General features: G+C 59.5%; 1 protein-coding gene across 3 annotated transcripts; it reads right to left on the reverse strand.

Annotated features, from left to right (window-relative positions):
- Window positions 1–1,875: 1,875 nt before the first annotated feature.
- Window positions 1,876–9,695, reverse strand: MOB3C (MOB kinase activator 3C). 3 transcript variants are annotated; one of them, XM_062191247.1, is made up of 4 exons: window positions 9,474–9,695; window positions 6,244–6,713; window positions 4,033–4,235; window positions 1,876–3,753 (listed from the first exon to the last, which is right to left on the reverse strand). In XM_062191247.1, exons 2-4 carry the CDS (start codon window positions 6,659–6,661, stop codon window positions 3,724–3,726), a joined length of 651 nt encoding a protein of 216 aa, XP_062047231.1. In that variant the 5' UTR covers window positions 6,662–6,713; window positions 9,474–9,695; the 3' UTR covers window positions 1,876–3,723. The 3 variants fall into 3 exon arrangements, with proteins under 3 accessions (XP_062047231.1, XP_062047232.1, XP_062047233.1); XM_062191248.1 differs by having other exon boundaries at window positions 6,244–6,716; XM_062191249.1 differs by having other exon boundaries at window positions 9,633–9,652.
- Between the last annotated feature and the right edge of the window lie 1,867 nt (window positions 9,696–11,562).

Below are 11,562 nucleotides of genomic sequence, written 5' to 3' on the forward strand. Positions count from 1 at the left end.
GCCGCTGCGGCCAGCGCATTGCGCTGATCCAAAGGCAGAAGCCAGGTGCTTCTCCTGGTCTCCCATGCGGGTGCAGGGCCCAAGGACCTGGGCCATCCTCCTGTGCCTTCCCGGGCCATAGCAGAGAGCTGGCCTGGAAGAGGGGCAACCGGGACAGAATCCGGCGCCCTGACCGGGACTAGAACCCGGTGTGCCGGCGCCACAAGGCGGAGGATTAGCCTGTTAAGCCACGGCGCCGGCCTCTCCTCTCCTTTCTAAGCTTCCCTCTCTGCATCTCTCAAAGCAGTTTGGTATTGGCGTCCCGATGTATTTACCAACCCTCCCACGTCAGGTGAAGGCCTTAGGCCACAAAGTTTGGAAATAAATCTGCCCTCACTGCCATAGTGTATTTAAAAATGGACTTCCTGGTGGCATGAGCAGTCCCATGATTGAGAGGACGTAGTGAGTGATCAGTCATGGGAGGTGTGCAAATGCTGGACTTGGGCTTCTCCTGGTAAACCAGAAGATGGGACAGCAGAGTGAAGCGCCATCGAGATCTCAGAAGAGTGAAGGGCTGTGCCACAGTGGGTTAATCCTCCACCTGCAGCGCCAGCATCCCCTATGGGCACCAGTTCTAGTCTCGGCTGCTCCTCTTCCCATCCAGCTCTCTGCTATGGCTTGGGAAAGCAGTAAGAAGATGGCCCAGGTCCTTGGGCCCCTGCACCCACGTGGGAGACCCGGAAGAAGCTCCTGGCTCCTGGCTTCGGATCGGCGCAGCTCCAGCCATTGCAGCCATTTGGAGAGTGAAGCAGCGGACAGAAGACCTTTCTCTTTGTCTCTCCCTCTCACTGTCTGTAACTCTGCCTCTCAAATAAATAAGTAAAAAATCTTAAAAAAAAAAAAAAAAAGAGTGAAGGGAGTGGGGGATACCAGGGACTTGGAGGGGAGTCAGGCAGTTGGCTTTGTATTCATATATTTCTACATTCATGGACAAACTGGACTCAGTGAGCTATTGTATGTCAGGTACTGAGAGCTGTGCCCGAGACACGGCAGTAGCTACTCCTGTTGTTATGAATGATTCACGATGAGTAATGTGAGTTACAAAGGAGCTCAGCGATCAGTGTCCTCCACCTCCACCTCGATCATGGAACAGAAGGGGAAACTGAGGGGTACAGGAGGACGGGCTTGCCGTGGAAACTCAGGAGCCGAGTGGGGCTGGAAGCCAGGCCTCTGCCTCCAGGGAGAGCCCTGCCCAATCAGTCTGACTCCTTTGTAGGCAGAGGGGGCACTCTGGGAAGGCCTTTGCTGACTCTCAAGACTCCTGTCTGGGCAGCTTGTGCGTCAGGGGCAACGGACTGACAGCAGCACCTGAGTCAAGAGAATCACGAGTCTGCTGAGGAGTGAGCCCAGGAGTCGGCCCGTGTCCTGCCATGCCCGCTTTGAGATCCGGCCAGCAACAAGCAGCTTCCTCCGGAGCACGGCTTCCCTCTGCAGTGGTTAGCGCTGGGACTCTAATTCTACGCTGCCCCTTAACCCATGATGTCCCCCAAACCACCCAGATTTAGGCACTTGGATGAGAACAGCTAGTGCCAGGCAACCTGGGCTGAAGCAAGGGATGATTCGCAACAGAGTTCCTGGAAGGCAGGGGCCAGCCCCGGACACACCAAGGCCCCAGATCAGCCTGGTCTAGAATGCCCAGCGCCCTCGGAGAACCTGGCTGTCCCCACCCTGGAGAGCTGAGCCACGCAGGACCACACCAGCCAGCCCTGCACATGGCCATGGCCCAGGATCTCAGGACAAGAGTGCTTCCCACTGCCATTCTGGCCAGCTCCTTCCACGGTCTGCCAAGAACCATGTGGCACCCAGACCACAGCTTCCCACCACTGGCTGCTTTAGTTCACCTCTTTTATTTTTACCAAAAATAACAACAATAAAGTTTCCCTGTTTCACAAAAATAGATTTCTCCTCCCCCTCCCCGCAATCAGCCCTGGCCGCAGCCTAGAATCCATCTTGCCAGCCACAGTCCACTCTGCGGAAGCTCCAACGTCCCTTACTGCAGAGCTGCTGGCCCAGCTTCCGGCCAGCATGTTTCCCTTGGGAACTTCTGTGGCAGCAGCAGTCCCCAGCCCAGCTGGCGTCCCAGGAGCTCCATCTGTTTGCCCAGAGGGCAGGCAGCTTCTAGGCCGTTGAGAGGGGCATGACTTTGGAGGCTTGGCTCAGCAGCCAACCCCAGCCAGCCCGGGAGGCAGCGGGGTTGAAATTCTTGCTCAGAGCAGGAACAGTTCTGGAGAGGGCCTGCCACACCTCTCCTTAGCAAACAATGGGCCCTGGGGTGGGAGCCAGGACCATTGGCTTCTACTCCAGCCCCATGAGAGCTTCACTTTGAGCCCACTGCAGAGGGCTCCCTCCTCTCCTTTGCATGCTGAGATGCTGAGTCTGGACGACCCTCGGGTCCTTTCCAGCTCTCCAGCCTAGCCTCCCAGTGTGGAGGCTCTGGGAGGGTGGAACCCCGTTCCTGCTCTCTAGCTCCACCGGAGGTCTGGGCATGGAGGTACTGAGTGATGGGGTACAGAATGAACAGCTCGGGCTCCTGTGGACAGCTGGAATGTCTCAGGATGGCTGGGAAGGAGGCAGGCACTTCCAGGATGGGGGCATTTCACGCTGCAACAGTTCTTTCATCAGCTGTGTGGTCCTCAATGTCCTGGGATGGGAAAGAAGACTGCAGAGTCACCAGTCCATGCTGCACCGGCTCTCGGGCTGGCAGACTATTCTGTGCTGGAACTTCAGATCCTAGGAGCCAGGTCTGTAGATCTGGGAAGCTAGATCGGCATCTACCGTGCCCGGTGTAAGCACCAGGGTACCCTGGTGGACCCGAAGGATCATCCCCAACCCCCAGCTGGCCCTCCTGAAGGCAGAGAGATGAGTGAAATGATAGCTCAGGGGCATCTCTGGCTGAACCAATCAGAACCTGCATCTGTGGTAGTCAGGCAAGACGCCCTCTTCTTAGCTTCCCAGGGTTCCCAGGGCCCGTGCTCATGGAAGATGGTTGCCTACAGGTTGAAATGTAGAGCTGCAGCTGCAACCATGTTTCATGCTCTTACACAACTGTTAGACACACTGAGCAGGGGCACTGCTGACCTGTCATCACACCTACAGGTCACGGTCTGATGGTCCCAGTCTCTATCCACCTACTCACCTCTCCATCCTCCCATCCACTCATCCATCCACTCATCCATCCACCCATTTATCCACCCATGTTTATGGAGGGTCTACTGCGTGCCAGGAAGGTTGAAAGCAGTTACCTCTCAGACATAGCCCACAATTAAACTCTCTCTCTTTCTCATACACACATACACACGCACACAGGTATCTGGGCTTGCTCACACTCAGGCCGCTTTCTCTCTTGCAGGTTTCTTGCCATCACTTCAGCCACATCCACATCACCACGGAAGGGCCAAGTATCGGGGAAGAAACCCCCTGGCTGACCGTGCTCCCAGACTTCACCCCAGAGGTTCGGCCCCTCCTTCCCTCTATCTGCCCACCCTGAAGCCCTTTGCTTCCTCGTTCACAATCAGTCAGAGGGACGTGTGGTCAGACTCCCGACAAGCAGAAGTCCAGAGGCTTCGGGTTTATGGAGGGGTCCCAGGGTCTTCCGCTCCCTTGCTGCCAGACTCCCGAGAGTCCCCTCCCCCACCAGCCTGTGTTCAGACGTCCAGGTGATGGGTAACACGTCCGGGCCTGGGCTCAGTGGCAGATCCTCTCTGTCATCTCCCTCTGTAGAGACACAAGGTAAGGAGGGGGCAGTCAGAGCTCAGCCTGCCAGGCAGGGCCCAGCTGCTCTTCCACCTGAGCCTGGTCCCTTTCCTGTCCCCATGCCCACCTCTAGGCTGCAGGGCTGGGTTTATAAACTGGCACTGAATGAATTCTCAGTAAGTGAAGTGCCTTCTCCTAACTGATCCACGTGGGTCCTGGAGTTTCCCAAAGCAGGCAGCTTTGGACCTGAAACCCCCGAGGCTAGCTTTGGTGGGGAGGGCGCTGGGGTTTGGACCTCACCAGCGGCTCCAGCTCCCGCTGGTCCACCAGGCTGAACTCGCGGATGAAGTAGTAGAAGTGCTTGTAGCAGGTGTTGACGTGGGCCTCCGCCCCCATGCTGAGGATGCTGTCGAAGTGGTGGATGTAGACGTGGACAAAGACGCGAAAGAGGCGGGTCAGGATCTTGGTGCAGACCTGCTGGAAGTTCTTGGGGAAGGGAACTCCTAGGGAGGGGGAGGGGGAGGGGGAGGGGTGGGGCCATCAGCACGCTGGTGACAAAACCCTGCCTCGCCCAGCCTCCCTCACACACTCAGCCTAAGCCCAGGGTGGCTTTTCGCCAAGCACACTTCCTTTTGGGAGACAGAGAGAGTGGTTTTGCTCCCTCCCCTACTTTCCTTTTTAATGAAGCACACAACTGGCTTGGCCACTCCCCTGCCGAAATACAAATCACCTTTCACATGTCCTCATCACCCAAAGCAGGACTTTGCTGGGGGTCACTGGCCAGCCCTTCTTGGACTATGATAGCAGTTACAGCCCAAGTCTCCCCACAAACATATGCATCTGGGGCGGCATTGTGGCGCAGTGGGTCCAGCCGCTACATGCGATGCCAGCATCCTTTGTGGGCAGTGGGTTGAGTCCCAGCTGCTCCACTTTTAATCCAACTCCCTGCTAATGCACCTGGGAAAGCAGCATAAGATGTCCCGAGTACTTGGGTCCCTGCCACCCACATGGGAGACCTGGAAAAAACTCCTGGCTCCTGGCTTGGGTCTGGCCCAGCCCCCAAGTGATGTGCCCATTTAGGGGGTGATCCAGCGGATGGAAGCTCTGTCACTCTGTCTTCCCTACCTATCTCTTCCTCTCTCTGCCACTCTGCCTTTCAAATCAATCAATTAAAAAAAACAACAACACGCAAAACCCCTGTGCTTTGTCACGAGTCCGAGTCCTTAGTACAATTCTGCTGATGGGTCTGATGGTTGGTGGCGGTAGAGCAGCGGCGTGTCAAGGTGAAGCCCTGTGCCCAAGTCCCGTAACTATTAACTGGAACAGACTGCAGGCAGGAGTCAAAGCCCTCTGCACCCTGCATTCTACAGTGCCCCTCAAGGACTAATGACACGGACCAGGCCCCAGGAATGTTCTGGGCACTATCAAAAAGGCTCAGCTTCTGCACAGCCCCCCATGCCCAGGGCAGAGATCTTAGTGCCTGCAAGTCCTTTTCTCTGTTGTGGTTGGAGTCAAGGTTAAAGGCAAAGAGCTGAGATCTCACAGGTCTAGGGAGACAAGGCTATGAGCAAGTAAGAGTCCAGAGTCAGGCCCGCACCTGGCCCACCTGGCTCCTCACTGCTCAGGCGGGGCCCCCCAGACTTTTCCTGGGTTCTGGGCCCCAAGAGGCCCATGCTCCCGTTCTGACTCCCTCCCAATTCAGCCCACTTCCCCTCTCTCTGCCTCAGTTTCCTCCTTTGTGAAATAAAGGTACTCCTTGTTGGACGTGATAGTGCAGGAAAGGGCAGGTCACCTGATGGGGAGGAGCCAAGGGCACTGAACTGTGACTCAGTGCCCAGCCTCCCTCAGCACTCAGACTTCTCCCCTCTGGGCTTGCCCAATGCGCCCCACCCACCTCTGACGATACCAGCTGGGTACAGGTGGGGCCGCTGTGATGCAGTGTCAGGACTGCTCAGCTTCTTGACCCACACACCCCTCCTGGCGGGGGGCAGGGCCAGCGTGACATCACTCATCTCCCCTCCCCACCCTCACCGGCTCAGCTGCCCAGCTGATAAGGAAAGGCCTGTGGCCAGGGAAAATTCCATCCTCACAGCTCCAGTCTGAGATGAAGACGCCAAGAGAGCCCCCCCAGTCAACAGTCACGTTCCTTTCCTGTGACCAGGAGTCAGAGGGCCTGTCCAGGAGGCTGGAGGGGACCTACTGCACACACCTGGGGGGCACCTGTTCTGGAACATTCTGAGAATCATAGTGTGTGGTTTTCCCGGATTGGTCCCTGGTGGGACCTTCAAGCTTTGAGCACAGAGCCCCATGGGAGTCAGGCGGTCATTGACCTTGAGCAAGACACCTGACCTGTCTCAACTTCGGTTTCCTCTCCTACTCAATGAGGATGAGAAGAATCCCATCGCCTCTCCCTGCCCTGCTACGCCAGGCTCAATGCCTGTCTGTGCCCTGGGCTCTGCTGGGCTCCCTCCCTCCCTGCCAGGCCTGCCTCTCCTGCCACGTGGCGCTCACCGACACGCGTGGGAAAGACGTCCTCGTCATTGATGAGGCCCTCGATCCAGTCCATGAGCAAGGCCATGTAGCGTGGCGCCGAGAGCTTGGCCGGCCGCCGGTACTGGCGCTCGTCCTGCCAGCGGTACTCGTAGCGGGGCCCGCCAGCCATGACCGGGCAGCTGGTCTCACTGCAGCGCTCGGCCATGGTGCCGTAGATGAGGTTGATGCGGTTGAAGAAGTCCACCACGTGCACGGCGATCCAGTCGTCGATGTTCTCGCCGGGAGGCAGCCTCACCACGCTGCGCAGGTCCAGGCCAGACTTGAGCGAGGCCTGCGCCTTCTTGTACAGCTCAAAGCGCTGGGTGCCGGGCTCAAAGCGCTTCCGCGGCCGGAATGTCTTGTCCTTGGCAAACACCTGTTTCAGGCACAGCGCCATGGCCAGGCCGGGCCCGGAGTGCGGGGCTCCAGAGGCAGGAACGTTGGAGGTGCTGCTAAGGACAAGGGCGTGGGGAGCAGGTGGTCAGGGCCTGACTTTCCAAGACATCCTGCCCCTCCCACTGCTCAGCGTTGGGTCAATCCTGCATCCCTGGGGCCAGGAATCTGCAGCTCCATCCCCTAGGCCTGGCGCCCTGCCCCCTCTCCACCCTACCTTGGGCCCTCTGCCAACCCCACCTCCCCCCTCCACCCCCCAGTTTTCTCTTGGCATTCATTGCATCTCAGCCTGCTCCAAACAGGTGCTCCACAGACTTGCTACTGACCATTGCAGGGGTAGCAGAGGCTCCCTGTGGGCCCGCCAGGAGGCGGCGCCTGGACAAGAGGGCCTCTGGGAACCCCACAGCCCAGCAGGTGCAGCGTGGGAGAGCCTGGCTGCATTGTGCTGGGGGCAGGGTCCCAGCCTTTGGCTTCCTCTGGGATATCCCGTAGTCCATCCGGCCACCGGGGATTCCCATGGAGCAGAAGAGGCCGTTTTACCAAAAATGTCCTTTCCTTTCCTTTTTTGCTTCACTTTGAAAGAGGAAAGGGCCCTCACACGGCCAGCTGGACGGCCTCTGAGTGTGCTTGGAGGAACTGGTGTGTGGGGGGGAGGGGACAGGCTCAGGGTACTGCTTCCTCTGAAGATGGCTGGAGAGCCTTCCCCCAAGCCTGAACAGCACCAGCCCCTCCCCCTGCACCTGCCCCTCAGCAGATTTCCTACTGCCCCTAGTGTGTGCCTGGCACCCGGAAGTGGGGGAACACAGTCAGACCCGCCCAGCTGGGCCCTTCCAGACCTCAGACATGTTTGTATTGCCTCCTAGGACTGAAGGAGCCCAGATTCCACACAAATTTTGGGGAGCAGCTATCAGAGCAGCGGGCTCAGAGGCGGGAGCCCTGGGTTCGAGTCTCAGAGCCACCACTGGCCCGCTCGGTGGCCCCTATAGCGAAGCCTGGGTTGCTCTGATGCAGCGCGGTTTCTGAGAGTCTCAGGGTATTCAGTCATCTCCTCTCCCCTGTGAGTGCGAGAGCTGTTGGGAAGCACAGACCCAGACACCTGCTGAGAGTGACCCTGACCCCAGACCGAGTACTAACACGGGGTGTAAGCTAAGCACTGAGCTCTGACCCTGACCCCTGCCCTCAGCCCTACACTGGGCTTGTACAGTAAAAGTCTGGCCTTGACCTCAGGTCGAATGGCTGACACCGGAGCAAGTTCCCTTCTCTAGTCTCCAGGAATACTGGGCCAGGATTGGGAACGAGGTGAGGAATGGGTGTGACCGAACGCATGGCAATGCGGGGTGGGGAGGCTGTTACTTCTGGCAGCCAACCAGACACTGGAGCAGCGGGCCTTCGTGTGTCCACCACAGGCAGGTCAGGCTGGGGACAGCCCAGTAAACCAGAGCGGCGTGCACAGCAGGCCCAGGGCTGCAGCAGGAGAAGAAAGCTCACAGGTGCCGGAGCACCTCGCCCAGCCCCACACTCAGCGGCTCAGCGGCTCACCTGGGGAAGGGTCCAGGGTGGGATCGGAGCTTCCTGACTGCAGAAAAGTTTATGCACTTCATTTGCTGCCTGCACTTCAAACTCTGCTTGAGGGAGAATGTTCTGCCCCAGGCACTCTCTCACTGCGGGGGGTGGGGTTTCCCGGCTCTCAGGAGGATTAGAAAAGACCCTCACCTGGCACAGGACCCCTCACCTTACCCTTGCTGTCCTCCTTCCCGCCTGTCTGCACCTGCCAGCCGGGCTTCTTCCCGCCCCCGCCCCCTCCCCCCTCGGGCTGTGTTTTCTGACGCTGGTCCGCACCTGACCCGGCAGCACGGGCAGGAGGAAGCCACCTCCTTCCGCAGCCTCCCCTATCGAGCCCGGCAGAGCCCAGATCTCCCCCTCCGTATGAAGCCTGCCCTTTGGCCATGGGCTACCTCTGGCCTAGGGCAGGACCTGGCACAGGCTTAGGCAAAGTGTAGATCCAAGTAAAAACAGCTTCGAGAAATCAACTGGCGCACTCACTTGTACAGGTGGGGAGGCTAAGCCGGGAAGGGAGCCAGCGTGCGTTCACACAACAAGTTACAGGCAGGACTGGGAACCCGGCTCAGGTGGGGCTCAGCCCAGGGCCAGGAGTAAAGAGCCACTTTCCTGCCCTGGCCGGCTGGGGCGGAGGATGGAGGAAGAGAGGGGCAGCATCTTTCCCACCAAACAGAGCAACCTGCTTCCTGGCCGCCCTCCCCGCCCCCCAACAGGCAGTCAGACTCCACTTCCAGCTGCAGATCAAGGCCTGGGTCTTGCCCAGGGAAGTGTAAGCTTGGGGGTGGGCACAGGGCAGCGGACCTACCGTCCCGACTGCGTTCTCTTCAGTCTCCAAGCCCCTCCCTGAACCACTGCCCCCCCCACCCCCCCACCCCGGGCCGCCGCGCGCTTCAACCCCATTTCCTGACGCTGGATGTCCGTGTACTCCCAGGGTGGCCGGCGGCCTTTGCAGATGCGGGGTACAGGTGCCCCCTGCCTGTATGGCACTGCGTCCTGCCACGGCCACACCTGCCCCCCCTCGCCCCCGGGCTCTGCTTTGAGCCCAGAATCCAGCCCCCGAGGCCCTGCAGGACCGAGATCCCAGAGAGAAGGCGAAGCGAAGACTCCACGCCCGCCCCCGCCCCTCCGCAGCCCCTCCGCAGCCCCTCCGCGTCCGAGCCCCCAGCCAGCTGTCGGGGTCAGGTCGCGGGACCCAGAGGCGCCGGCTGACGTTTCCGCCCCCGAGGACACGCCCCCCTCCGCCACCGCCACCCCACCTCCGACTTCCGCAGCTCCGATCCTCGGCGCTCGGACCAGACCGAAGACGCTGGCCAGTCTGTCTTCAGGCCGGGCCGCCTCCGGGCAGTGCCACGCCGGGACAGGGACCGCCGGAGAAATGAAAGTGGAAGCGGGGCTGGGCCCGTGCGCTCACTCACGGGGTCCGCTCAGGCCGCGGGGCACGGCCCGGTGCGCAGGGTCGCCCTCCTCCTGCCGGTCCTCCCGCCGGGCCAGCTCGCTCTCCAGGACGCCTGCCCGCCCGCCCTGCCGGCCCGCGGCCGCCCTCCGCCGCCAGCTCCGCCCCCGGCCCGGCCACGCCGCGGCCTGGGGGCGGGGAAAGGGGACTCCCTCCACCCCAATTTACAGACACACTTCCCGCCTTTCCGGGAAGTCCACATCGGGCTCCCAGCTTCCCGTCGGGCACGGGCCGTCGGAGCAGCCGAGCAGCCGGCCCTCTTCCGCCAGGGACGCAGCCTCAGGTTCCTAGGCTGTAAAATGGGGACACGCCCGCTTCTGTGTGGCGCAGAAACGAAAGGGCTGCCAGATCAATGGTGATTTTCCGGCTCACTTGTCCCAGAACGCAATGAAAGATGGGACTGCTGTCTCCCTCTCCCTCTCTCTCACACACACACGCACGATTTTTATTTTGTGTTTTTACTCCATTTGAGACAGAGACCTTTCATCCTTGGGCTCACTCCCCAATTGCCTGCAACAGCCAGGGCTGGGCCCGGTGGAAACCAGGAGCCCAGAACTCAGTCTGGGTTTCTTATGTCGGTGGCAGGAGCCCAACTCCGAGCCATCTCTCATTACCTCTCGGGGTACACATTAGCAGGAAGCTCATTCCGAATCAGAGGAGCCGGGTCTGGGACCAGGCACTCTCCTCAGGATATAGGCATTCCAAGTTGTTGTCGTTGTTGTATAATAAAGAGAGCGGGAGACAGAGTGCTTCCATCCACTGGTTCACTCCCCAGCTGGGCACGCACACATGCTGGCTGCTGGCATGGTGCCCAACACAGCAGGCCCACAGAACGCCCTTGAAGGAATGGGTGCATGTATGAATGAGCGCATGCCAGCGATGGGACTCATGAGCTGAGCCTCTGATCCCGCCCAATGAGTGCTCAAATCCCAGACTTCCCCTCCCCAGCAGGCCCACCACAGGCCGGGCTCTCTTCTCTCCTCACCCCCTGCCACTCCTTTCCTAACACCAGACTCTTTCCCAGCTGGGCCCTGTCTGGAATAGCTTTTTCTCTTCTTTCTCCCACCCAACTCCAAACACCTCAAGACCTGATCTGCTCTGCCTACTTTTTGACCTGGGTTCCTTCCCTGGGGGTAGCCATAGCCCCATAGGTGTTCGGTGCACATCGTGGTCCCAGGCCGAGGGACCCATTGGCCTGCTCTGGCTGGGATGGGGTGGAATGGGGAGGTGTTTTAGGTTAGGCAGGTCAAGGTGGATTGCAGAAGCTGTCCTTTGGGTGGGGGGGGGGGATGAGCAGGTGCAGGTAGGGGACACCTGGAGGCTGTAGGTGGGCACTTACTGTGGCCCAGATGTCACAGTGGGCTCCCCTTGGGTCTGGGCCTTCTGCCTGCTTCATGGCACAGGAACATATTGGCATCTGAGAACCCCGCTCATAGAGCTGAAAACCCACTCTTTTGTTGAGGACTTATTTTTGTCCCAAAGTTCTCTGCATTTTATGTAAATCTTAATCTGCACCAAATCCTCCATGAACACTTGCATATGGCAGGATCTGGAATCTGCTTCTACTTAGGGTGAGATCCTAATCAGGGCTGAGCGGGATTGGCTGAAGGTCATCCCAGCCGTAACCTCAGGTGCTGGCCCACCCCCCCCCCACCCCCCACCCCCCCGGCTAACACGAGGTCAGGGTTCTGCCATCCAGGAGTGAGGGCCGGGTTCTGGACTGCTGGCCATGCAAGCTGTAAGAGCAGGAGTATTTTCGGAATCTAATGGAGGCCCTGGCGATAGGTGTAGTCAGGCTGTACAGAACCCAGCCAGCGGAAGAGCACAGGGCTGGAGAGAGCGGTGGGAGGCTGTCCACAGCAGCTGAAGGGCTGGGGAGGCAGGCAGTGGTA

This window comes from Lepus europaeus, chromosome 5 (assembly GCF_033115175.1).
Source record: "Lepus europaeus isolate LE1 chromosome 5, mLepTim1.pri, whole genome shotgun sequence".
NCBI lineage: Eukaryota > Metazoa > Chordata > Mammalia > Lagomorpha > Leporidae > Lepus > Lepus europaeus.

What these genes read in the sequence shown, in the direction of transcription:
- MOB3C (XM_062191247.1), bottom strand. Translation starts at nt 6,661, where the DNA reads ATGGCGCTGTGCCTGAAACAGGTGTTTGCCAAGGACAAGACATTCCGG. An exon ending in CGTCTTTCCCACGCGTGTCG is followed by an intron (nt 4,236 to 6,243) that starts GTGAGCGCCACG and finishes CCCCCTCCCTAG; the next exon opens with GAGTTCCCTTCCCCAAGAAC. An exon ending in AGCGGGAGCTGGAGCCGCTG is followed by an intron (nt 3,754 to 4,032) that starts GTGAGGTCCAAA and finishes GTGTCTCTACAG; the next exon opens with AGGGAGATGACAGAGAGGAT.